This window comes from Artemia franciscana, chromosome 16 (genome assembly GCF_032884065.1).
Source record: "Artemia franciscana chromosome 16, ASM3288406v1, whole genome shotgun sequence".
In the NCBI taxonomy this organism is placed as follows: Eukaryota; Metazoa; Arthropoda; class Branchiopoda; order Anostraca; family Artemiidae; genus Artemia; species Artemia franciscana.
The window spans coordinates 19,159,887-19,186,341 of NC_088878.1; the positions used below are offsets into that span (position 1 = coordinate 19,159,887).

Genomic DNA, 26,455 nt, shown 5'->3' on the forward strand with positions numbered 1-26,455 from the left:
CCCAGAGCCATTGAAGACTTTGCTTACTGGAACTACGTCAGAATCTAAGCGTTTTTTATCATTATGGGCACACGTAAATACATTAAAATTAACTACAAATATGCGTGTCCGATTGCAAAACGATGACTCTGGTCAAACATTTTCAGATCAATTGCTGGCAATTGAAAACGGAAAGCTCCCAGTAGACTCAATTTCAGGACGTATACAACTACCCGCTGAATTCTGTAATTTAGTAACGTCCAAAAATGAATTGGTTAAAAAAGTATTTTCGAATATTCTAACCAATTATAAAAATCATAAATGGCTAAGTGAACGAGCGATTCTGGCAGCCAAAAATTTAGACGTCCACGAAATCAACAATATTGTTTTGACCAAGATTCGAGACCAGGCAGTCCTTTTCAAGTCAGTCGACATAGTTCTGGAACCAAATGAAGCGGTTAATTATCCATATGAATTTTTGAATTCCCTGAATCTCCCAGGGTTTCCACCACACGTGCTAGAAATAAAAATAGGCGTACCAATAATATTGTTACGAAATATCAACCCACCAAAGCTTTGCAATGGCACGCGACTTGCCGTAAAAAAAAACAATTGAAAACGTAATAGAGGCAACAATCCTGACAGGGCCTTTTGAGGGTGAGGCTGTTCTTATTCCTCGTATTCCCATGATTCCAACGGATCTGCCTTTTCAATTTAAAAGATTGCAATTCCCAATTGGATTAGCCTTTGCAATCACCATTAACAAAGCTCAAGGTCAATAATTAGAAAAATGCAGTATAGATCTTAATACAGATTGTTTTTCCCATGGACAATTGTGCGTTGCATGTTCGAGGGTCGGTAAACCTGACAATCTATTTATATGCAGCGACAATTGGACAGCGAAAAATGTTGTATATTCGCAAGTTTTACGCAGTTAATTTGTATTGTATCTACCTATCTATCTATCTATATAAAAACGAGTTGTGTGTATGCATGTTTGTTTGTTTGTAAAAAGAGCGTTTGCATATGACGTCATTATTAGTACATACGGCTTTGTATATGCACAGACAATGGGAAAGCCAAGAATGTTGTATATTCCAACTAGGAATATACACCAACTAGGTGTTGGGGTGTTGCGAAGCGCCACCCCAACAGCTAGTAATGTATAAATTTCTTTCCAATTCCTATTTGGTAACAAGATATAGAGTTATATTCTTGCATTATTTTTCTTATTTAATCACTGTTTTGCTTTTACCCAGCTTTGCTGTCAACTAATGATAGTGTTTGTCTGTTGCTACAGAAATCAAGAAAAATTACATTTCTCGAAGCTCCGTGATGATATATTTCTATGCTCATTTTCTGGTGATTTTTCAAACATGATTATTGATTATTTTCAAACATGACCCCGTAAGTGTTGAAGCTTAACGGAGGATTTTTCCATTAAAACTTGAGTTCTCGCATTTTCCTTATTCCTTAAGACGTATATGTTTGCATAAATTTCTACTAAGCCAACTTAAAGAATCATAATGCGTTTTTACTGTCTTTAGCAATTTACATGACAACACTTAAATGACAGCAAAATGAAAGTGAGGAGTGACATCTAATCTTAACGTGGGCAGAAATGATTCGATATATGAGGGATCCTACACCTTCGTCGACCCCCCTCTCTTTACAATTAATTTTTTCTTTTTGCCACAAAATGAAAAATCAAAACCAGCTATGTATATAGTTTATGCAGGATGTTTGACTTCTCTAAAAATTGGTAGTTTCTTGAAATATTTGATTGTCAATATGGAGCTAAATCACCCATTTCAGCTACCTATGTGTAGAAGAACCTATAGATTCGTTCATCTAGTCTATTTCAAAACAAGCGTTTCATAAATAAATTTAAGTATAACTACGGATATATTATGATCTGCTGAAATAATAGTAATGCGGTGATATAGGTTCACGTGATTAAAAGACCTTGCAGTTTGAGGACACTCCATCACCCTCCTTCCAAGCTTCCAAAAACGGATATTTTGTACGTGTTTTGACTTGTAATTGTTCAAGGATCGTTTTTGGCAATAATCCTAAATGATTGGGTGACTAACCAGAACATGGCAATACATGTTCCACATGAAGTTTTTGGTCATATGATTGAACTGAAGAATATAAATTATAGATTTTACTGTTCGTTTAATTTTACTTGTGTAGTTAAGTAACTGAATCAGGGTCCTGGAACCCCTATTCCCCATCCACCCCACTTTATAAGTACGGATTAACTGCCTCTTAGCCGACCTAGGATTGGTAAGGAATGCTTGAAGGAATTTAGCTGGTGGACCCAAAGGAAAGCCCTTGAGCTAAAGTATCTTTCATTCCTGACTTCATAAATGATAGCATGTTTGCTGTTCTTTCAGCCAGTGGCTCATCAGCAATCATTAAGGGAATTATTTCAATTGGCCGAGTAGCTATTTCCCACCAAAAGGTGATAATAGCAAATTTCGAATCATTTGTTTGACAGTTACTAAAGTTCGCACTTAAGGGATTTTTGAAGTCAATAATTACAAGTCACGAATGAAAGATCTAAAGCCAAACTGGCCAGCTATGACAAAATTAGAGTTAAAAATCTCAAGATACAGAAACAAACGGGACTATGGCAAGGAGAAGGAAAAGACAAACTAAAACGAAGCAGATGTTTCGCCGGTATATACCAAGGTGTCGTCGACGCTAAGAACAAAGACAAATCTAAAATTATCCATAAAACCTAAATTAAATAAAACCTAAAACAAACAAGGAAAATAATAAATAGCAGACGTGTCAACGAAATCTATGAAAGGTGTTTCATGGATTTTGTTGTCCCCTTATTTTGGGGGTTGATTCAAGGATGACGTTGTTTGTATTTGGAGGCATGGCTATGAGTTCTTAAATCCCTTTCTTTATCATTTAAATAGTTTTGATAAAAACGTTAAATTTACAGATGAATTTGAAGAGGACAAAAGGCTACCATCGCTTGATATTTTGCGAATTAAACGAGATAACCATTTGCTTTTCTCAATATATAGAAAACCGACACCACTGTAGAGATATCTAAATATTTCCGCAGTGACCTACACATAGTGACAGACATCTAAAATTTCACTCGTACCACTCGGTTTCAGTGAAATAAGGAGCTATGATTGTATTAGTTGAAAATATATGCACTAAACATAATAATAAAATAAACGCTATTTCTAAGACATTTGAATTTAATTAGAAAACTAGCTATATTTCTATATCCTATGAACCTGGCCTAGGTGAAAAATTAAACGAATTTTAGGGAAATATAACACTGATACATGTTTTGAATCAAGTAGACCATTAAGTAGCTTTCGGAATTATGGGAAGGATTAGAATCTTGGAAATTTAGGCAGTAGGGTGTACAACATTCTTTTTTCTTGTGGAAAGTTTAAGATGGAAGGAACCCACCATTAGTTTGTTAAACGATTTATTGAGCATCGTAACTCAATAGATAAGGCTCTAAAATATAGCAAATCTCCTGAAACTTTCGTTTCACCTTTAGCAGAGCGCAATTTCCCCAACCCTGACCATTACGTACAATTTTATGATGCCACGGGTATTTTTTAAGATAGAGGCTTGACACAATAGGGTAGAGAAGCCATTGAAATAAAAAACAACAACTTATTTTTACTAATCTTTCTATAAACAGAGATGCAGGTAATTTAAAAATTAACTCGATTTATGATATGATTCTTAAACATGAACCTATAGCTAATAATGGCAAAAGATTTTTACAAAACACCAAGTCCCGTTTCTTTCTTTATCCTGAGAATTTTTTTCCCTCTGCTTTATTTCAAGTCACGGCTAGACTTATTTCAGTTTCTTTGGTTTCCGCATCTTATATGTACATAGAATAGTAAAAAATTTAGTCAAAATTAAATTGCTGGAAAATTGAATTAGGTATTTGGAATATGCCGATTGAATTTTTTAGAAAATTTCCTAGGAAGGAATGATACATAATATCCCATGTTTCGGCTCGAGGAGATTACTTTAATGTAGGCGCGAGTTCGTCGTTTAATGATAAAACAATTCTATTTGCTTCTTTTTTACACTATCAAGTAGGACAGAAACGAAACAAGAACAAAACCATAAATAATTTCTTCTGGAGCATTATTGGAAATCTTGCAATCTGAAGTTGAACTCTTATTTTCCGTTCACTGTTGTTTTGATATAATTTGAAGTTATTACAGTTATTTGATATAGTTCAACCTTCAGACCACTGATCACGAAAAAAAAAATGATTACAAGTTTTTTTTTTTTAATTTTCTTTCATTTTATCTTACTTTATTATAATATTTGAGCAGATGGAGACTCAAGAAAAGCAACCACGAAAGTAATGCATAATTAACAATATATACTTACAGACATTCCAAGTGGTTGCAGATCACGAAAAAAAACAATTACGAATTTGTTCTGTTTTTTGTTTTCATTCATTTTATCTTATTTTATTATAATATTTGAGCAGATGGACACTCGAGAAGAGCAGCCAAGAAAGTAATACTTAATTAACAATATATACTTACAGACATTCCACGTTTTGGCAACAAAAAAAAGGCCGTGCTGAAGAAGAAAGATGTGGATAGACCAGATACATTAAAAACGATTATGAGTTTGTTCTATTTTTTATTTTCTTTCGTTTTATATTACTTTATTACAATATTTGAGCAGACGGGGACTCGAGATCTGCAACCACGAAAGTGGTTGCAGATCACGAAAAAAAAACGATTACGAATTTGTTCTGTTTTTTGTTTTCATTCATTTTATCTTACTTTATTATAATATTTGAGCAGACGGAGACTCGAGATCTGCAACCCCGAAAGTAATGCATTATTAACAATATATACTTACAGACATTCCAAGTTTTGGCCACAAAAGAAAGCCGTGCTGAAGAAGAAAGATGTAGATAAACCAGATATATTAAAATGCAGTTTTTCCAATTTTAGTTTGAATTCATCTTTAACTATTTGAAGTTCTGAAACACAAAATAAGTTTGAGGGGAATACAGCAAATTCTAAATAAAATATAATATTGGCATTTGAGATTACAAATACGCATTATTGTATGTATGTAAGTACTATCGCAACCGTTTCAAACCATGCGAAAGCCACTAACAAAGACAAATCGTGTCGTATTTTGTTACAAAGTGGAGGAAAAATTGTTTATGGCATTTGTTGTATTTTATTCATTTTGTGTGATTTTTCTTAAAAAGTCAATTTGAGACAATAGTTTATATTTGATAACTTCCGGTTTTTAGTGTCAAAACAGCATTTGTTGTATTTAATAGACAGATGGATAGATCGACAGATTTACCCAACAATAAGGACATAACAAATTTAAATAATAAAAGAAAAATACTTCAGAATATCCCCCCCCCCCGGTTCTGTGTCTTTGCCACTTTAAACTGCACCGGAAAACATCACTTTTCCATGGAAAGATTAATGATAAAAACTAGACAGGGAAGAATATATCCTAAAATCACTTTAAGAGCTCGAAGGGACAAACCGTCAACATCAGCAGAATTTGACTTAAGTGACTGTACAACTTAACGCACTTCTTCACTCTTGCACGGCTGAAATTCCATATTTAAAGTTTCACCGCGGCATCATTAATAATATTGCAGTCCATTTCGTTATATTTGTTGCTAGCCTTAGATTGCGCCTTGGAGCCAATATTTAAGGAAAAATTAGCACACTTATTTGCAATTTCATTTGAATCACCAAGGTTACATCCATACAATTTAATGTCTGCTGTGGGGTCTCTTTTCCCTTTTAACCCATGATCTCATTTAAAATATTCCACGTTTCCTTCAAATTGCCTTTACTATCCCCCAACTTATTTTCATAACAATCAGACATTGCTTTTCTCCTCAGTTTATTCACCAGATTTCTTTGCTTTGTAGATAAAATAAAAGACTCATCACTTTTGGAATCCAAATATGTTTCATAAAGCTGATTTCTTAATTCTATTTGGTCGTTATTTCCTGTGTCATTCATGGTTTACGGGGAATAAGCTTCTTTGATTTAAACTTTTACTGGACGCTCGATCTCAAAACTTTTTTTTAATCCTCCATACCTAATTGTTACTTTCAGAGTTCCATCTAGAAATCCTATAAAAATTTTCAATTTCAGATACAAACCTAGGTTTTTGTCTAGACAATAATACTGTTAAGATATTGTTGCAAGATTTTACCAATAATTGACATTTTATCTGGTCTTGTAAAGTTGGGATATTAAAAGTCATTCGCCCTTGAATTTTACCTTCTAAGCACTGCATGCCAACAGAAACAAAGGAGCACCTTCATTAACATCAACGTTAAGCTAATTAGCAAAATCGAGTCCCCACCCACCTTCAAAATAAAATTATTCCTTATACATATTTGAAATCTTCAATGGCTAGGGCGGACTTCATTCCAAAAAAATATAGCACCCACAAATCAAAAACCCTTCCATTCTAGCCTGCCATAAATTTATTAGACCCTGACATAATCTAAAGGTATCATGCAGGTGTTGGGATATTTTTCGCGAGGCTCAAACAGCATGGGCTCCTAGATATGTCACAAACTTAATAAAGCTCTCTAAGACCTATGGCCGAGCGTCTATTGTATAGTGTATTAAAGCGATGCACAAAGGAATACCCTAGCCAAGACCCGTATTGTGCTCATCTATTTCTAGAAATAGACACAAACTAATCGTGTCAATTGGGGTGTACAGGTTAGCCAATTTTATGCTTGAAACTAATCATGTCTATTGGAAAGAAATGAAGCAGCTCAAAATATGAACTTTTTGTATTGACTGCTGTTAGTCAAGGTTGCCTCAGAATAGAAATAAATGTCTCAAAGTAAAGGGTTCATTTGGGCTTCTAATATTCGATACAAAAATCGGTATTATTTAGTATATAAATATACTCTACCCATTTATTTAAATAAGAAATATTTAAATTTTCCTTAAGATTCGACTAGGATAACATGTTCAAATTCGTATTGATTCAAACGTCTGCAGAGGTAAATCAAATGACAAAGAAGTAGAAAAAGAGAAAAGAGTCAATTTGAAACAGTCAATTATTTACGGGAAAAAATTGTATCACTGTCCTTGTTATAAAAAATCAAAAAAAAAAATCATCTGATGCGTTAAACTCATGGCTACGACATCCATTTCTACAACATTTAATACTATTCCTAGCAACTTACTGCTACCCCAAGTGGCTTGAGACGAACACAGCTTCATATGCCTCTCCTCTAGCCCAGTCTGTCCAAAATCTACTTCTTTATACCCTTCCAAGAAGATATAATTCCCATTGATTCCTTCCTTGCGACATTCTCCTACTCCGTTCGGGGACAACCTGTTTTTTCCTTAGTCCTAGGTAGTTGGCCGAAAAGGACGGTCTTTGGCAATCTGTCATCCTTCTTCCAAGTTCTTAGAAAAGAGAGGACCACAATAAAGGCCAGATAAACGATAGTGGAAGCACAGTTCCTCGCCAAAATATGTTTCTAAGCTAGAATACGTTTCTTCGCCGATATATGTCATTGATTCTGCGCCCAAATATATGTCAATAAAATAGGTTCGACGATCTTTCTATGTGAAAATTATAACTATAAAATATTGAAGTTCTACCTCAAATATCTTACGAAAATACCCAGCCAAAAATACTCCATACCCACCCCTTCCTACCTCACTCACAAGGTTCAATAATCATGAACCTTTGCCATTCTACTTCTAACACTTTCACTGCTCCCACCGTCTTCATTAATAATACTACCAAGGTAGTGAAACTGTCCACCTGATCAGTCTTTTCTTTATCCAACATCACCTTTTCCTCTTCACTTATTCCTAGCCTTAGTGACTTAGTCTTCTTAATATTTATTTTCAAACCTCTTCTAGCACCCTGAACTTGTAAAACCTCTAAAAGTTCATTCACTTTGCTCACACTTTCGTCTAGTATGCTTAAATCATCAGCATGATCTAAGTCTAGGAGAATTTTTTTCTCCTGATTTGATTCCATGATCTCCCACTGTCTTTCCTATGCTTCTTAAGACAAAATCCATTAAAATGATTCATATAAAAGGAGATATAGCATAACCCTGTTCAACTCCTGATTTAATACGAAACTAGCTGCTATCCTCATATGCTACCAGAATATATGCTACAGCAGTGTTATTCTCGCACATAGCACTAATCATTTCAATGTATTTGTCTGGCATACCATACAAGGACAAAACCTTTGCTGAAGTTCTTCTATCAACAGAGTCGAACGCTTGCTCATAATCTATAAACCTATGGACCGAAGGTGTTTGATAACTCAGGCACTTATGCATTGTTAACTTAAGAGTGAAAATCTGTTCGATACATCCTCTACCTTTCTAATTTACCTATACCTACTCTATGCCAAAAAAAGGAACAAATTTCAAAGTGGAGCCATAATTGATTTTTTTTTTGTAGTCTTAACCTCCCCCCCCCCCTTCTTGCCGACCAAGATCCTCCTTAGATATTATTCCCCTAGACAAGAAATAATTGAATTGAAATATCCATTTTAGAGAGTGAGACATTTTGCAAAATTCGACATATTTGACTTTTAAATATGGCGATGCCAATATTATTCTCCTTTAAAATGTAGACTTAAAAAATTAAGGAAAAACTAAAAATCAGGGAATTTATAACAGTCCCATCGCTTGGAATTCTAATATGTATTATTTGTGAGAATACAGAGGGATTTTCAACTGGAAGAAAAAATTTTGATAGAGAGCTAAGAAAAAAGAGAGTTTGGAGATAAGACAGTTAGGAGGGGTTAGGTTTAGACTCTCAAAAACAATAAAAATAATTTGCATTTCACAGTTTAATTTTTCGTATGGGAAATAAACAGGACATTTTATGTGAACTGTGAAATAGCCTAAAGAATATCTTTTAAAATAAATCTTGGCTGCAGTGTTCCCCAGCCACGCGGCTCAAGACAAAACTTGCTGCGGCCACCCACCCCACCCGCCATTGGGAACGGCTCTGAAAACAAAAGTATTGGAGAATACATCTATACGCAAGCAATTTTTAGAAAATACTAATTCAAAAACATACTAATTGCAATAAAAATTATAGCGCCGCATAGCACATATTATATTGCTTCTGTTAATGCAGTGAATTAATGAAAGTTGTTATCTTAAGCATCAAATAAAACAAAATACGTGTCAGGAACAAAAGACAAAGCACACACCTTTTCCAGGGATAAAATATTTCTTCTTTTGGGCAGTCTGGCTATAATTCGTTTCTAAATACCACAGAAACAGCCGGTCAATTGGTTTTCTTAACACACTTATATATGTTGGAGTTATATCTTTTGTATATCTAGAAGTTAAAATAAGGTGATTTTAAAACGAGTCATCCTATTTTCATATACAAAGTTAACATATTTATAAATTGAATTGATTAATTTGTGTTAGGTACTAAAAGTCGAAGATGTTGCTTTTTGAACCTTCCTCTGTCCATGCATGGTGAATGTTCATTCAGTTCACCGCAAGGTTCGCGCATCATATTTTTTGCCACAATTTCATGTAAGCTCGACATCGACATCAGGTGTTTCAGCGGAAATCACATCTTCAATTTCATTAGAAGCAATTTTGTTACATAGTTTTTAATTTATTCAATTTATTTGTTTTAGTTTTTTCATTTTTTTATTAATCCTCGCTTGTGCCATTCCACTGAATACAACCAGCATCGTACTGGCCCAAACACATTTGATTTTAATATGAAATCTATCAGTGATTTCAACTTTTGCCGGAAGACACGGGCCGTAATGTCATATCTATGAACTGGCGATTGTTTAGGAAGTAAAGTCGTTGTATCTCGTCCCAATATGGATTACAAGTAATCTTCTATATATATAAAAATAAGTTGTCTGTGTGTGTGTGTGTGTCGAGTGACGTCATGTTTGTGTGTCGACTGACCGCATGTTTGTCAACTGACGAAATTACAGACCGGGACATCGGGACACAAATGACGACCGGGACACCGGGACATAGGGAATATAAATGACGACCGGGACACTCAAAGAGAAAGCGACCGGGACACAAGGAATGTTTGATTAGCAATCACCATCAACAAAGCACCGGGACACAAATGACAACCGGGACACAGGGAATATAAATGACGACCAGGACATAAGTAAAAAAAAAAAACTAAAAATACTAAAAAAAAGGTAAAAACTACAAAAAAAAAACTAAAAAGAAAAAAACTAAAAACTAATAAAAAAACTAAAAAAGCTAAAAAACTAAAAAAACTAAAAAAGAAAAAAAGAAAAAAAGGAAAAAAACTGAAAAATAAAGGAGAAAAACAAAACTAAAAAAAATAAAAATAAAAATAAAACTAAAAAGGTAAAAACTACAATAAAAAAACTAAAAAGAAAAAAGAAAAAAAACTAAAAAAAAAACTAAAAAAAAGTAAAAACCAAAAAAAACTAAAAAGAAAAAAAGAGGAAAAAGACAAAAATTTAAATGATTAAATGTTTGTATAATTTATATAACAGGGGGATATATAAATGACGACGGGGACACAGGGAAGGTTCGATTAGCAATCACCATCAACAAAGCTCAAGGGCAATCATTAGAATCATGAGGTATAACTAAAAAACTAAAAAAAAGGTAAAAAACTAAAAACCAAAAAAAAGACCAATTCAAAAACGAATGTATATACAGACCGGGACACCGGGACACAAATGACGACCGGGACACCGGGACACAAGGAATATAAATGACGACCGGGACACTCAAAGAGAAATTACAGACTGGGACACCGGGACACAAATAACGACCGGGACACAGGGAATATAAATTACGACCGGGACACAGGGACACAACTACAACGGGGACGCCGGGGGCACAGGGGGATATATAAATGACGACGGCGACACAGCAATGGTCGATTAGCAATCACCATCAACAAAGCTCAAGGGCAATCATTAGAATCACGAGGTATAGATCTGAATACGAATTGTTTTCCCATGGACAGTTATATGTTGCATGTTCAAGAGTCGGTAAACCTGACAATCTATTTATATGCACAGACAATGGGACAGCGAAGAATGTTGTATATTCGCAAGTTTTCAGAAAAGAAAGCGTGCCGAGGAACTACCAGAGCAACGCGAAAGCAGACTTGCTGCTAAAAGAGAAAGTGAAAAAAGAAGGCGTGCCGAGGGATCAAAAGAACAGCAAGGAAACAGGCTTGAGGCTGATAGAGAAAGAAAGAACAGAAAGCGTGCCGAGGAATCAAAAGAACAGCAAGGAAACAGGCTTGAGGCTGATAGAGAAAGAAAGAACAGAAAGCGTGCCGAGGAACTACCAGAGCAACGCGGAAGCAGACTTGCTGCTAAAAGAGAAAGTAAGAAAAGAAAGCGTGCCGAGGAATCAGAGCAACCTGAAAGTTATCGCCTGGCATTCAGGTACAACCCAGTCGATGATTATAGCTTGAGTAGATGTGTTCAAATCGGGACAATGTCTAAAATTTGTCCCTATTGCAAGGCCTTGAAATTCAATGGTGAAACAATGGGAATGTGTTGCGCCTCAGGAAAAGTTAAACTTCCTCTATGGGCTGCACCACCAGAGCCATTGAAGACTTTCCTTACTGGAACTACGTCAGAATCTAAGCGTTTTTTGTCAAAAATCAGAAAATACAACTCATGTTTCCAAATGACGTCGTTTGGAGCCCAAATCGAAAATCCAGATCAATTTATGTCTACTTTCAAAGTAAAAGGGCAAATTTATCATAGAACAGGGTCCCTTCTACCATTCTCAGGCGAGAATCATAAATTTTTACAATTGTACTTCATCAGTGATAGAAATTCTGAATTGAATGCACGTTGCGAAATTTCTCCCAACGTTGAAAGGACAATCGTTTCCCAATTGCAACATCTTTTCCACGAAAATAATAATTTAGTGCGTCTGTTCAAAACAGCCATCGATTTGATGCCTACTGATACGCATAAAATTGTTATTTCCGCTGACAAAACGCCTCCTGGCCAACATGTGCGTAGATACAATGCTCCAACTATCGACGAAGTGGCAATCGTTATGGTCGGTGATCAGTTTTTACCTCGAGATATTATTCTTCATAAGCGAAACGCTCAGTTGTTAAGAATTGCTGAAACTCATCGATGCTACGATGCCCTACAATATCCTATCATTTTTTGGGATGGAGCCGACGGCTATCATTTTAATATTAAATTGATGAATCCAGCCACTAACAAAGAAATGAATAAGAAATGCAGTGCAATGCATTATTATTCCTATAGACTAATGATTCGGCAGGATGAAGAAAATTATATTTTAAAATGCCGTGAATTGCTTCACCAATTCGTCGTTGATATGTATGCTAAAATTGAATCAGAACGTTTGCTATATATCCGCCTGAATCAGACCAAGCTCCGCTCTGAACAATACATTCATTTGCGAGATGCAGTTATAAATGACGGTAATACCACAAACGTTGGAAGATTAACAATTTTACCTTCGTCATATGCTGGCAGTCCCCGTCATATGCATGAATATGCTCAAGATGCTATTGCGTATGTTCGTCTCTATGGTCGTCCAGATTTATTTATTACATTTACATGTAATCAATCTTGGGACGAGATACTGCAGCTTTTACTTCAAGGACAATCGGCGGTTCATAGGCATGACATTACGGCCCGTGTCTTCCGGCAAAAGTTGAAATCACTGATAAACTACATTGTAAAACTTGAAGTGTTTGGGTCAGTGCGATGCTGGATGTACTCAGTGGAATGGCAAAAACGAGGTTTGCCACACGCACATATACTAATCTGGCTACATAAAAAAATTACTTCGAACGAAATTGATGATGTGATTTCCGCTGAAATACCTGATAAAAATGTCGATAAGGGGTTACATGATATTATTGTAAAAAATATGATACATGGACCTTGTGGTGCACTGAACGAAAATTCACCATGCATGGCCAAAGGAAGGTGCACAAAGCAATATCCTCGACTTTTAGTATCAAACACAATTACTGGCAATGATGGTTACCCACAATATAGAAGAAGATCTACTGAAGATGGCGGTAAAACAGCAATAATAAAGAAGCGTAACGGTACCACCATCGAAGTAGATAACCAGTGGGTTGTTCCATATTCCCCATTATTATCAAAAACATTTAATGCACACATAAACGTTGAATACTGTAACTCCGTAAAGGCAATCAAATACATATGTAAATACGTCAACAAAGGCAGTGACATGGCAGTTTTTGGCTTGCAGCCCGAAATCAAAGATTTCGATGAAATCGTACAATATCAGGCTGGAAGATACATAAGCAGTAATGAAGCTGTTTGGCGAATTTTTTCATTTCCGATACATGAACGTAGTCCAGCTGTTGTTCACTTAGCGGTACATTTACAGAATGGTCAACGTGTTTATTTCACGGAAACCAACGTGCAACAAAGAGTCCTGAATCCACCGGATACAACATTAACAGCTTTTTTTTCGCTTTGCAAAAATGATTCTTTTGCAAAAAAACTGCTGTATACTGAAGTGCCTTCGTATTACACGTGGAATACTAAAAATAAAGTATTTGAACGTCGAAAACAGGGTAAGTCAGTCGACGGCCAACCTACCATCTTCAAAGATACCACGATAGGAAGACTCTACACCGTTCACCCCAATCAACATGAATGCTTCTTTCTACGCCTGCTTTTGGTGAATGTACCCGGTCCGACATCCTTTGAGTATTTGAGTACTGTAAATGGTACTATACATGACACTTACCGTAGTGCATGCCAAGCTCTGAATTTATTGGAGAATGACCAACACTGGGATAACTGCATCAATGACGCGTGCAATTCCCAATTCGATTAGCATTTGCAATCACCATTAACAAAGCTCAAGGTCAATCATTAGAAAAATGTGGTATAGATCTTAATACTGATTGTTTTTCCCATGGACAATTGTACGTTGCATGTTCGAGGGTCGGTAAACCTGACAATCTATTTATATGCAGCGACAATTGGACAGCAAATCACTAGAAAAATGCGGTATAGATCTTAATACAGATTGCTTTACCAATGTACAATTTTATGTTGCATCTTTGAGGGTCGGTAAACCTGACAATCTATTTATACGCACAGACAATGGGACAGCGAAGACTGTTGTATATTCACAAGTTTTACGTAGTTAATTTGTATGGTATCTATCTATCTATCTATCTATATAAAAACGACTTGTGTGTATGCATGTTTGTTTGTTTGTAAAAAGGGCGTTTGCATATGACGTCATTATTAGTACATACGGCTTTGTATATGGACAGACAATGGGAAAGCCAAGAATGTTGTATATTCGCAATTTTTACGTAGTTTGAAACACATATATAAATCTATCTATATTCACAGGTGGGACACAGGGACACAACTACAATGGCGCGTAACTAATATGGCGCGTAACGACTTACGCGCGCGGGGGGGCTTGGGGGGGCGCGAAGTGCCCCACCAACTAGGTGTTGGGGTGGCGCGAAGCGCCACCCCAACAGCTAGTTAGTAATACTTTTTCTTTGAGCCACAATATAATGGTAATTTTTCTCTGAGCCGCAAACATTTATATTGTATAAAACGTCATTATATTGAATATGACGTCATGTGTAAAAATGATAGCTTTCTTATATTTAAGTGGATCGAACGTAATTGAATCATTTGCTCCGAATCGGCAGGAGAGTTCAAAATGAGCACAAGAAAAATGAAGAATGTTGATATTGATGAGGAACTATCCAAACGACTAGATGAAGCACTTGTGACTGGACTGACAAAAAAATTATTAAAACTCCACTCGTTGAGCTGTCCATCATCTTTCAAAAACACAAAAACACTAATTCGGAAAAGTCGCTTGAATTATTTTCAATCACCTATTATTCGTTCCTCGAAATTGGATTTTAACTCAGGCAAAGAGTATAATCAAGTAACTAGATTAGATGCTTTAAAATTTTCTTGCATTGATCGAGTCAAAAAATCTAAAAGAAAAAAAGATTTGAATGGGCAGAAATTTGGCTCTGAAAGTGAATTCGTGAACTTTAGTGACTTAAAGCCAACTTTGCTTGAAGTAGAGGGCTCTATCGAGTTACACTCAAACCTTCGTAGTTCAAAAGAAAACATAGACGAAGAATTGGAAGAAATTAGCGGAAATCTTAAAGCAACAAAACCTTTTAAAAAACGAAAAAGAACAAGTAGCACACAAATCTCGAAAAATGACATCAAAATGCTGACAGGCCGTGAATGCTCTCCTACAATATTTGCGCAACAAGCAAGACAATGTGTGACTGAAGATATTTCTATAGATGAACTCGCTGGTTATTTTGATGCTTGCGTCCATATTCCGAAAAAGATGTCTTATATGGCGGAAATGATGTATACATAAAAAGTGATGACTATTGAACAACCAAGCTGCCTTTGTCATTTCTTGTCTATTTGATTCAGTATCCTCTACGTCCTTCATTGTTTTGTGTGCATATAAAAGTGTATACACTGTTGATTGTTGAAATTTATTATTTTTTTTCTTTTTCTTAGCAATATAAGTATTCAGTTAAAAAAAAATCTACGGCGGAAAAAAACAGCACTAGCGATCAAAATAAAAATTCAGAATCCGATGTCAAAGTAAAAACCCCTTTGTACATAGCACTGATTAAAGGTGTTCCTGAACCCCTTGACGCAGAGGCCATTCAAAGTCTACTTTCTGGATGTGAGAAAGCCGAACAATGTGGAAAATCACGTGCATTCAAGCTGTATTTTCCAAGTCGTGAATCCCTTGATACTGCCACAAAACTGTCAATGAATGTGGGCTTTGAAAGTTTCAGAGTTCAAGAATTCGTCTTTCTTCCGAAACGTTGCTAACACTGCCATGAATCTAGCCACATAGCTGCCCAGTGTAAAAACGTAGCTAAGTGTGCCTATTGTGCTAAAAATAACTATGGTACAACGAAAGAAAATCCCTGCTAGAATGCGACGCGTTGCCTAAGCTGTACAAGCACCTGACACACATACAACCACGCTAGCTGCCCATCTAACAAGTCAGCGAAGTCAATGACCTCAAACGCCCAAAATAAATGAATTTTATATTGACAAGCATTTCGTCTCCTGGAATATGAATGGTAGTCTTAGTGCCAAAATTACCGTGCTTGAACAGCTCTGCCTCACCGAAGAAATTATTTGTCTCCAAGAACACTTTCTGTCTTACGACAGTAGAAATATATTCGATGCCTTACCCTCACACATGGTCCATTTTAAACCAGCCAAAAAACCTAAGAAACGAGGGCGCACCTCATGTCGACTTGCTACGCTAAAAAGTGTGCATCTCAACCCAGAATTGTTCGCGTTCCGACCATTTCTTAGCAGTTAGAGTTGGTGAGACTGTTATAATAAATGTGTACCTGCCCACCGACTACAGAGACAATTGCTCCGAAATGAAGTTTGCTCTAGTGTGCAAACAACTGGGGAAATGTATGAATAAAATTAGTGCTTCTCATCTCCATTGGATTTTATTGGCGGACTTTAATTGTGATATATCCAAAAGTGGAAGCTTGCGTTCAGCTCTTCTGCTTAGTCTGATTTCAAATGAAAGTGCTCTTATACCAAAAGCGGGTGACTTCACGTACATTCACCCTACCTGATCAGTGTCTAACCTTGATCACGTCCCTGTATCTAGTAGTATCTTTAGTAGCTCAATAACAGTAGATGTGCTCCGTGAATTTTTTGTTTCTGACCATTTACCGCTATCGTTCCAAATCAGTGCACCATTTTATCGAATGCGCGCAAATCGACCTTACAAATGGAGAACTATCATTGAATTGAGTTAAACCGATTTGGCTCAGTATCAGTCTACTTTCGAGGATAAAAAAATACCCTTTGACTTGCTCCAAACATCAGTACCTATTCCCACGCCTGAAATTTGTCATAAAATCAAAAAAAATTTCCCTCAATCGAGAGTCCATCTTGGGTCACAAGTTGAGCTTATTTGTGAACAAAGCACGAGACCTAGGACTTGTTCCGACTGCTATATTGCTTGACTTTAAAAAGCGGTTGACAGTAAAGATCATCGCATTCTTCTAAGTAAATTTAATTACATCGGAGTTAGAGGATTTTAAATACTCAAAGAAACTATGACATAGGATTAAAAGAAATCCTGATTTGTCGGGTCACGTAAGTTTTCCTTTACACTGTTAGGTTTTTAATAGTAAAGTTCAAAGAAAACAAGATTTGATGGGGCCCTAAAGGTTTTTAAACACAATTTTTAAAGGATTTTTCGCTTTTTGGCTCGCTGAAATCCGGATAGTATTATAAAATACATCCGATTTCCTTTACCCAAGCGCATATCAAAACTAGTTTCATACAACCCAAAATAAAAAATGTATTCATATAAATATAATGAACTGAATATTAAGTATTATAATAACTGGTCCTTCTGCTTATTCAATGAAGGTCAAATAAATGTTAATCATGTTCTGACAGGAGTAAATAGGTCATTCACCCAAATTTGTTTCTAATATGGGTATGCTAATGAGGTTTCTCTGGGATCTGGAATGACCCTACTACTGTCCATCATATTATCCATGCCCTAAGATGGTTTATAAAAGTGAATAAAAGAAGCAGAACGACAATAAATACATGAATATGACATCATCCATAAGAAATTGAAACTCAGAATGAATTTTCCCAAATGTATGGCCTATCTAGATCATTTTTTTCACAGTGAGAAAAAATTGTTAAGTTTATAATTGTTCTCCAAAAAAATATTTACCATAAAAGTCTAATGTTTGAATTCTCTTGCAAGCAAATTCAGCTCTGGAGCACAAAAAAACCTTTTAAACGTGTGTTTTGTTTTCTGACAGCCACTCTGCTCGAAAAAGTACCGCAAGTGGAGCAAAACATGTCTATCTAACAAGTGTAGCAAAATCTGCACTTTGTCTAATCTATGTGTCCCCGGATCTGATCCGATTAAAATCCGGATCTGATCTGAGACATGACATCTTTGTATGTATCAAGTTTTATTAAGATCCGATCACCCATTCGTGATAAAAACATACCTATTACCTATTAAACATACTATTTCTAGTATTTCTATTCGAACAGTTTCTGAAGTCGGGACATGAATTTCTGTCTCTTAGTATTTTCCTAGAGGAGAATCTAGGTGTTTCGATGAATAATAATAAAAAAAAACGAAAAAAAAACTAAAACCAAAATGAAAAGAAAATTAAAATAGTATTTTTGAGATGATTCATCCATAAATAAGGAATTATGTCAATATTTGTTCACTGACATATTTCCGCTTATGTGTTTTCGGTAATTTCATAAACCACACGGCCATCCATCACCAAAAAAAAAGAGAAGAAAAGTGAAAAGGGTGTTTTAAAATGCCAAGAAAAAGACTGGATGGAACAAAAACAGACATTTCGAAAAGACAACAGTTTGCCTTCCTCAGCCATATTAGAGAATGTTCCAGAAAATCAAGTTCATATTTCCTTTCATTTTTGTTCTCTTTTGTTTTATTATATGCTCTCTGAACTGCAAATACACGAAATGCTTACTTTAAGTACGGACTGAAATCAAAGAAAAGCATCTTTCTGTTGTAGGCCTTTTCCATTGGCTGATATTCAAACCACGTGACAAGGTTTTCTTTTTCACTCTCTTTCAAAATCCTAAGAAAAACATCAATATCTTAGCTTATTTTATTACAAAGGAGCTTCAAGATTCAAATTTCAATAAATTAGACGTGACTTCCATTCTTAAAATAAGTAAAAAATGTTTACATTTTTTTTACCAGTAAACATAAAAAATAAAACAAAGAAAAAAGAAAAAGTAAAATCTGCAACAGTAAAAAGTAAAATATATATATATATATATATATATATATATATATATATATATATATATATATATATATATATATATATATATATATATATATATTAAGAGTTTTGAACTCCCCATCCCCAACTTTTGTCAGATTCATAAAAGCGTAAAAAATGTATACTTTTTGTAACTTCCTTCACTGAAAAAACACCCGTTGAACAAAAATTATGAATAGGTCCTTGACCCTTGAATATGCCTTAAAATTTTCAGGTTAATACCCTCAACCGTCCTTAAGATATTGCTGGAACGTTCTTTTGAGAACCAGCATGTGCATAAGATGTTTTGATTTTTTTTCAGTGTCCTCTTCAAAATTTCCCAAGGCAGTAACAAGTAAAATTAGTTGCAGTCATAGTCGTGAGCATTCACAGTCACAAGTAGTCACACTCACAAGCAATCGTAGTCGAATCGCAATTAGTTACAGCTGCAAGTAGCCACCGTTACAAGTAATATTGGTCACAGTCACACTTAGTTGCAGTAGCAGTCGCAAGTAGTCACTGTTGCAGTCACAGTAGTAGCTGGAGTAGCAGCGACCCTCAAAGCTTCAAGTTAACACTCTCACTCGTCCCTAAAACATTACATATATTCCTTTTCGCTAACCTGGATGCAAGTAATGTTTTTTTTTATTTAGCTTAAGATATCCCTCAATATATCCTGAGACTCTCTCTCAATACCCTTAGCCTTCTGAGACACACCAAGGATCAAACATTCCTCCTTTTCCAATAATAACCCCTGCATGTAAAAAATGGACAAATTTTATAATTTAGATTCTTTGCCCCGGTGCTGTGAGATGCAAACTATCTCTAGAGGAATAATTGTTAGATTTTTCTACTATTTAGAACGAAATTATTTCTCAAAATTACTATCACTGTTGAGGATGGCGTCTAAAAGGCCAGGGTGTACTGGTTGCCCTCCAATCATTCTTCAGCATCCCTCCAAATAGGCCATGAAAGCTTCAACTTAATGCCATCAGCTGTTCCTTAGATATTGCTGATACGTCCTTTTGACAGCCATCCTGCATATATTGTGTTTTGATTTTATTCGATACCCCCCTCAATATTTCTTGAAAGTTTTCTCTTAATAATCTAAACCTTTTTGGAAATTCAGGATCAAACCCGAAATCTTTTCTCAATAAGCAACCTTATTAGAGGCAATGCATTAATGTTGCCTATAGTAAAGAGCCATAATGCTTCATGTATTATTGTGTTATTTTTTTCCCGAGGCATTTCATTTGGAAAGGGCAGTCGCCTAAATTTTGGAAGGAGATAATTCCTTTGCAAATTGAAAGTTCGAGTGCCCCTTTTCAGAGTCATATGACAACTAGCCCCCCTCCCCTCCTCATACCCTTTATCTCTAAATGCGCCCGATAAAAATTTTGAGATATCCATTGTGTTGAAATTGTCCAAAGGTTAGACAACTATGCATACAGGGCTAACAACCCCCCAACCACCCGGTACAAGGGCTTTAAGCTATTCAAGCTGCCCATTGTTAGCGTACAATTTTTTATCAGAGGCAACGCTATAGCGTTACCGATAGTAAAGGCCATAAGGTTCTAATTTTTTTATGAGGCACTTCATATGAAAGGGGTATAAACTTCGGAGGGGGCTCGTTTGATTGGAAACTAGAGGTTCTAGTTCCTTTTTAAGAGACAAAAGTTATAGAAGGGCTTCTACCCTCCCCCCTATTTTTCCAAATACATCCGATCAAAATTTTGAGATAACCACTTCGTTCAAAATAATCTGACGATCAGATAACAAAAATTTCAGGGTTAGCACAACCCCCCAGAGCCTGGAGGAAGGGTTGTAACTTATGCCTGGGGGGCATATTAGTTTTAATGAAAGAGGTGGTCGTATGATCTCTAGAGGGGACTCAAATTATTAGAAATTGAAAATTCTAGACCCCCCACCAACTCTTTTTTCTCTGTCCCATTGAATATTTATGAGATAGCCGTTTCGTTCAAAATAGCTCAAAGACAATATAAGACAAACTCCAGAGTTACACCCTCCCCCCCCAGAGCCCGGAGGCAAGTTCTATAAATTCTTCCCTGGGGCATAGAAGGTTTTTTATGAAATAGGTCGTCATATAAACTTCAGCGGGGCTCATTTGATTGGAGAGGGACTGGAAGTCAAAAGAGACTGGAAGGCAAATAGCCCCCCCCCCCTCTTCCACCTTCTTTTCTCTAAATCCATCCGATCGAATTTTTGAGATAGCCGTTTTGTTAAAATAAGTTCAAAAATCAGAAAACAAAATACTCCGGGTCGTCACAACCCCCAAGGCAAGCGTTGTAAGTTAGACCCTTGGATATATATGGTTTTTGTGTGAGGGTTTTAAAGTAGTTCGAAGATAAGATTAGTCCACCCCCTCACCACTCAAAAAAAGTTTATAAGATATTTTATTCCAAAGTTTAAGGGAGCTGACCCATGGACCTTACTCTATAGCCTTACACCCTCCCAAAAAAATAAATTTTAACGATATTTTATTCCAAAGTTTTTGGGGGCTGGTCCCTGGCCCACCATGGCCCGACCCCCCCCCCAAAAAAAAAAACAACAAATTATCAATGATAACTCATGGAAGCCGACCCCTGGCTTTTCCTCCGTTCCCAGGCCCCTCCTCTCCCCAAAGAAGTAAAGAAAAACTTCTTAATGGTATTTTATTCCAAAAATATGAGAGCTGAACCCTGTCCTGCCCCCCCACCCCCCCCCCCAGAAAAAAATTATTAGCGATTCTTTATTCCAAAAGTCATGGGAACTGATGCCTGTTACTCCCTCAATGGCCCGAACTATCCCTCCTAAAAAAAACAACTTATAAACGATATTTTATTCGAAATTCATGGGATTTGACCCCTGCCCCTCCATGGTCAGATCTACTCCCCCTCCTCCCCCAAGAATTTGTATCAATGATAATTCATGAGAGCTGACCCCTAGTCCTTCTTCCATTCTCCGACTCCCCTCCCCACAAAAAAACTTTTTAACAATGTCTTCCAAATTATGGAAGCTGAACTGTGGCCCCCTCTCTAAGACCCGACCTCCCCACCACAAAAAAAACAAAAAAGAACATATCAACGATTCTTTATTCAAAAAGTCATAGAGGTTGATCCCTGGTCCTCCCTCAAAGACGCGAAACCTCCCCCTCCAAAAAACAGGTATTCTATTCCAAATACCAAAATTGGTATTTTATTCCAAAAGTTGCACAATTTTCGTGAATGACGGAGGGGGCAAGTCTCGTCATTGCACGTCTCACCCCCAAAAAACCTATTAAAGGTATTGTATTTGAAAATTCATGAGAACTGACCCCTGGCCCTCCCTTCATGGCCTGACCTACCCCCCCCCCCCCAAAAAAAAATGCTTAAAAACGATATTATATTCCAAAAATCATTGGAGCTGATCCCTAGCCCTTCGTCCTTGGCACTCCCCCCCCCAAACAAAAAAAAACAATCAAAAAACAACAAACAAATTTCTTTCAACAAACAAACGGTATTTCAGTCCAAGAATCAACATCAACGTCTAAGGAGCTGATCTAAGAGTGGATCAGCAAAACATAAGTAACGGTTGAGGGCATTAGGTTTTAACTTTAAAATAAAGCTGAGAAGCATGTTGAAAACAGAACATAGGGCAAAAAGCTGCCCTTATCTGGGTTTGCCCGAAAAGACAAAGGGTATTGAAGTGAAGTTTCTGGGTATGTGAGGGGCATGTTAAGCTAAATCAAGAAGCACTCTTTGCATTCAAGTTATCAAATGGCGTATCTACAACATCTTAGGAACGGTTAAGATTATTGACTTGAAACTTTAAGGGTCATTTTTTCTACTACTACTACTATTGCTCTGCAAATGCGACTGGTTGCGACAAAGGCAGTGACTACTTCCGACTGCAACAACTTGCAACTATGACTGCGAGTGCATGTAACAAGTACTACATTTGCTTGTACCGACTCTCAGGGAATCCTAGGGGATATTAGGAGGCAGTTTTTTTGTTAAAATGATGAACAAAATCAAAACATACCTGGTACAAACTGATTGTCAAAAGTGTACATCAGCGATACATCAGGAACGGCTGAGGGCATTAAGTTGAAACTTTCAGAGCATGCTGAATGGTTCTAATTTTGCTCCTTGCTTTTGTTTGAAAAATAGCAGTTTTTCAAAATCGCTTTTTTTTATTGATAAATATTATGCGCAATATCATCATAGCCTTTGGACATGAAACCAGGAATCATTTTGACGCAGGAAGATGGATCCATCAGAAAGTAAAAGAATGCACTAATTATATAAACAATACAGGGAAATAGTATAAAAAACCAACATTCTGGGTTGAGAGATGTGAGGCTTGCAGACCCATGGTGCATGGGGCTATCTACTCTTCTCCTATTAACTTGGTGCATATGCTTCTGTGCCGTATACATCAACGCTCATTGACATTATGGTTTGGAGAATGCAAGTTTCAACATTGGTCCGACCTTATTTTAGGTGTTTCCATATCTGAAACGTATCTGTGTTATACTAGGTTTAATGATAAAAACCAACCTTATCTTTCTGTGGTTGTAGCTAATTCTTATACAAAGCATAATTTGACTTTGTTTTAATGCATGTCACTGTTTTTAATATATATATATATATATATATATATATATATATATATATATATATATATATATATATATATATACATATATATATATATATATATATATATATATATATATATATATATATATATATATATATATGTGTGTGTGTTTGTGTGTAGTCATTCTGTAAATTATTCACACGTTCATTCACGCTTTAAATTATAGGTTTTGGAAGACACTAATTTGAGGTGGAACCTGGGCGCGGTTCCATCAGTTTCAATTACAATAAACTATTTAATTGGTTCAATATTACAATAGAATCCTAGTAATATTCTTTGACAATAGAATCGATTTTTTATGAAATGTCTCTTTTAAATGGGTGGCCTACCCCCCGCTGCTAATGAATTTTCTTTTAAACCCCAAAGAAAAATGCAACCCAAGAATAAAAAACTGGCCAAGGGGGGTGTAATAAGATTTCTGAAAGAAATATCGTTCCTATTTTATACGAGATGGACTTAAATGTAGCATGACTTTTGAATGAAGCTATGGCGTTATCATTATGTCCTTTATTAACCATCAGAAGGCTCGTACGAAAATAAATTCCAGAATTAACCTTTGTTATTATTAGTCACCGTCTATAAAAGACAAATTAAAAAACCATAAATTAATAATTTCACGTTAACATCCCATGGTACAATATTTTTCAAGTATTATGCTCTTATCAATACAAATGAAAGAAATGTTTGACTGTGAATTCGAGGAATATTGCTTAAAAAGCTTAAAAAAGATGCAATTGCTTAAAAAAAGCTGCAGCCTCCATATTAAAAATGAACCGATGCAGCAATGCAATTAAAAATTTGCCAAAATCGTTTTTTAGAAACTGGTGGGGGGATTCCCTAGGCCTGAAATTCAATGTTTAAAGTACCTTTAAACCCGTAAGACTACTAACCTTTTGCTTATTTATCATTGGCCTCCTCTAGACATGTAAACATGAAATTAGTTCCGGGGAGGGGAACGAAGGATAGAAATTCTAAAAATACAAAACATACGGATTGTAACAAAAATATAGGAAATTAAATGAAGCACCAATAAATTTTCAATATTTTTGCGTGGACTGCAGGATTGCGTGGTCTCAACATTGGGTCTGGAAAATGAAGCACATTCGAACAAAATTAGTAATGCAGTCATTCGATACCACTTATACAAGCAAAGTAAAGCAAAGCGGTCAATTAATTTGGTTTCATAACAACATATATATACTTAAGAAGAATATAATTTTAAGGGTGATTCTGAATTTTTAAAATCACTTACATATAAGGCTAGCCACCAAAATCTAAGTACATGAGGAATTGTGCCTGAATTTCAAAAAGGAGGGATACAAACCCAAGCGGTGAGTTGTTCTTATGCAAACTACAGCCTCAAATTCAGTATATCATAGAATCCTATCGTTAAGGTTTCAAGCCCCAATCTAAAAAAGAAAGATGGAAAATTTTGCATCTTTGAACATAAGACTGATCAGGGACACGCTTTATTTTTTTTTAACGGGTGATCTTATCGAATGAATGGTTCTAGAAAATTAAAAGAAGGCTCATTTGAGCAGGAACTAAAAGTTCTTGTGTCATTTTAAGTAGCAAAAATGATTGTAAAATAGTTTTTCTGCCACTTTGTAGCAAAATAAAAAATCAGTTTTGCCCCAAAGAGGGCCAACAAGCTATCGATAAAAATTCTGAAATTGCCAATCGATTTAAACTACCAAAAATTTATGAAATTAGCTTCCCAGTTGCAGAGCAATGCCGCGATGAAACGTATTCATCCCTTAAGATGCACATAGCTCATACAGAATGAACGGTAATATAGATAGTTAATTTAGATAGTTAATTTAATCTATTAACTTTAATTAATTGTTTACTTTATCGTTTAACTTTAATTGTTTGAGCTAAGTTCTATCTGAAGTTTGCTAGCTGAATCGTCAAATGATTATTAGCCAGTAAACCTTTCTTATTTCAAATGAGAGAAAGGAGTTTAAAACCTAGGTTTCAACTTTTCGTAACGCCACCGTCACTAAACACTTCTCAAAGCTTTTAAATCTGTCATTACCCAATTACAACTCGTTAAATTGGTAACTTGGCTGTCAAAAATAATGATCGTTATAAAATAACTATCATCAATAGATAAATAGACAAAAATAGATAGTTAATTTAAGGCTTCGTTTAACTAAGCTGATTTATTTGGGACTTGATAAAATTGATTTATAATTTCAGAGAAAGATCAGCAGATCTTTTTGCAGGTGGGGGGAGTATTCTGTCTAAAGGTTAAAAAGTGTACTTTGTTCCGAAATTTTTAAATTCTTTGTGAACGCCCGGATAAATATATAAGGAGGTATTGGGGAGGGGTAGACACTAATCGCTAGCTTCCCTTATTCACAGGGATATTTTTGGACTAAGCTTGTAATATGGGAGTCGTGGGTTGACAGCTTACCCCCTCACCCAAAGTATTATTTAGAGTTCACTTGTCTCCTTGAACTTCCTGAGAGTGTCAAACTCTATCCCCCAAGCTATTCCAGCTGCATTGAAGTAAAGTTATTTTCATGACACGGGCAGACATGGTGTCGTCTGATTTACTTCGCAATTACCCCGTGAAAAAATTCTAAGTTTCTCTGGGAATCATTGTACAAAATTTATAGACGGATGAGACACCATAATTTGTTTTTACTCTCATTCTGTTCCCCCGAACAAAATTCAAAATCTCCCTATTCACCGAAATTGTGAAATTTAAAGTAACCCTTCCAAGCAAAACACAAATTTCAGATATGGTAGTGTGACAGTATGAAAACATATTGTGTTTCACTTTGCCTTCACCCCATTTTCCAAAGTCAAATTTTAAGGAACATGAAAAACCCCCAAAACACCTTGAAAACCCAACTCAATCTCTCGAGCCGATGCTGAAATATAATTTACAAGCTATTTTGACAGCTTGGATAAATTTACAGTCTTTTGGT

General features: G+C 35.8%; 1 protein-coding gene across 5 annotated transcripts in view; it reads right to left on the minus strand.

The window, feature by feature from the left end:
• Positions 1-26,455, minus strand: part of LOC136037177 (uronyl 2-sulfotransferase-like) — a 73,612-nt gene that overhangs the window by 13,039 nt on the left and 34,118 nt on the right. For all 5 annotated transcript variants that reach the window (XM_065719728.1, XM_065719724.1, XM_065719725.1 and 2 more), the window contains 3 exons: positions 18,576-18,686; positions 9,217-9,347; positions 4,867-4,990 (listed from right to left, as the gene is read on the minus strand). In XM_065719728.1, the coding sequence (XP_065575800.1) occupies positions 4,867-4,990; positions 9,217-9,347; positions 18,576-18,686 (366 nt within the window). The remainder of the gene's footprint in view (positions 1-4,866; positions 4,991-9,216; positions 9,348-18,575; positions 18,687-26,455) is intronic.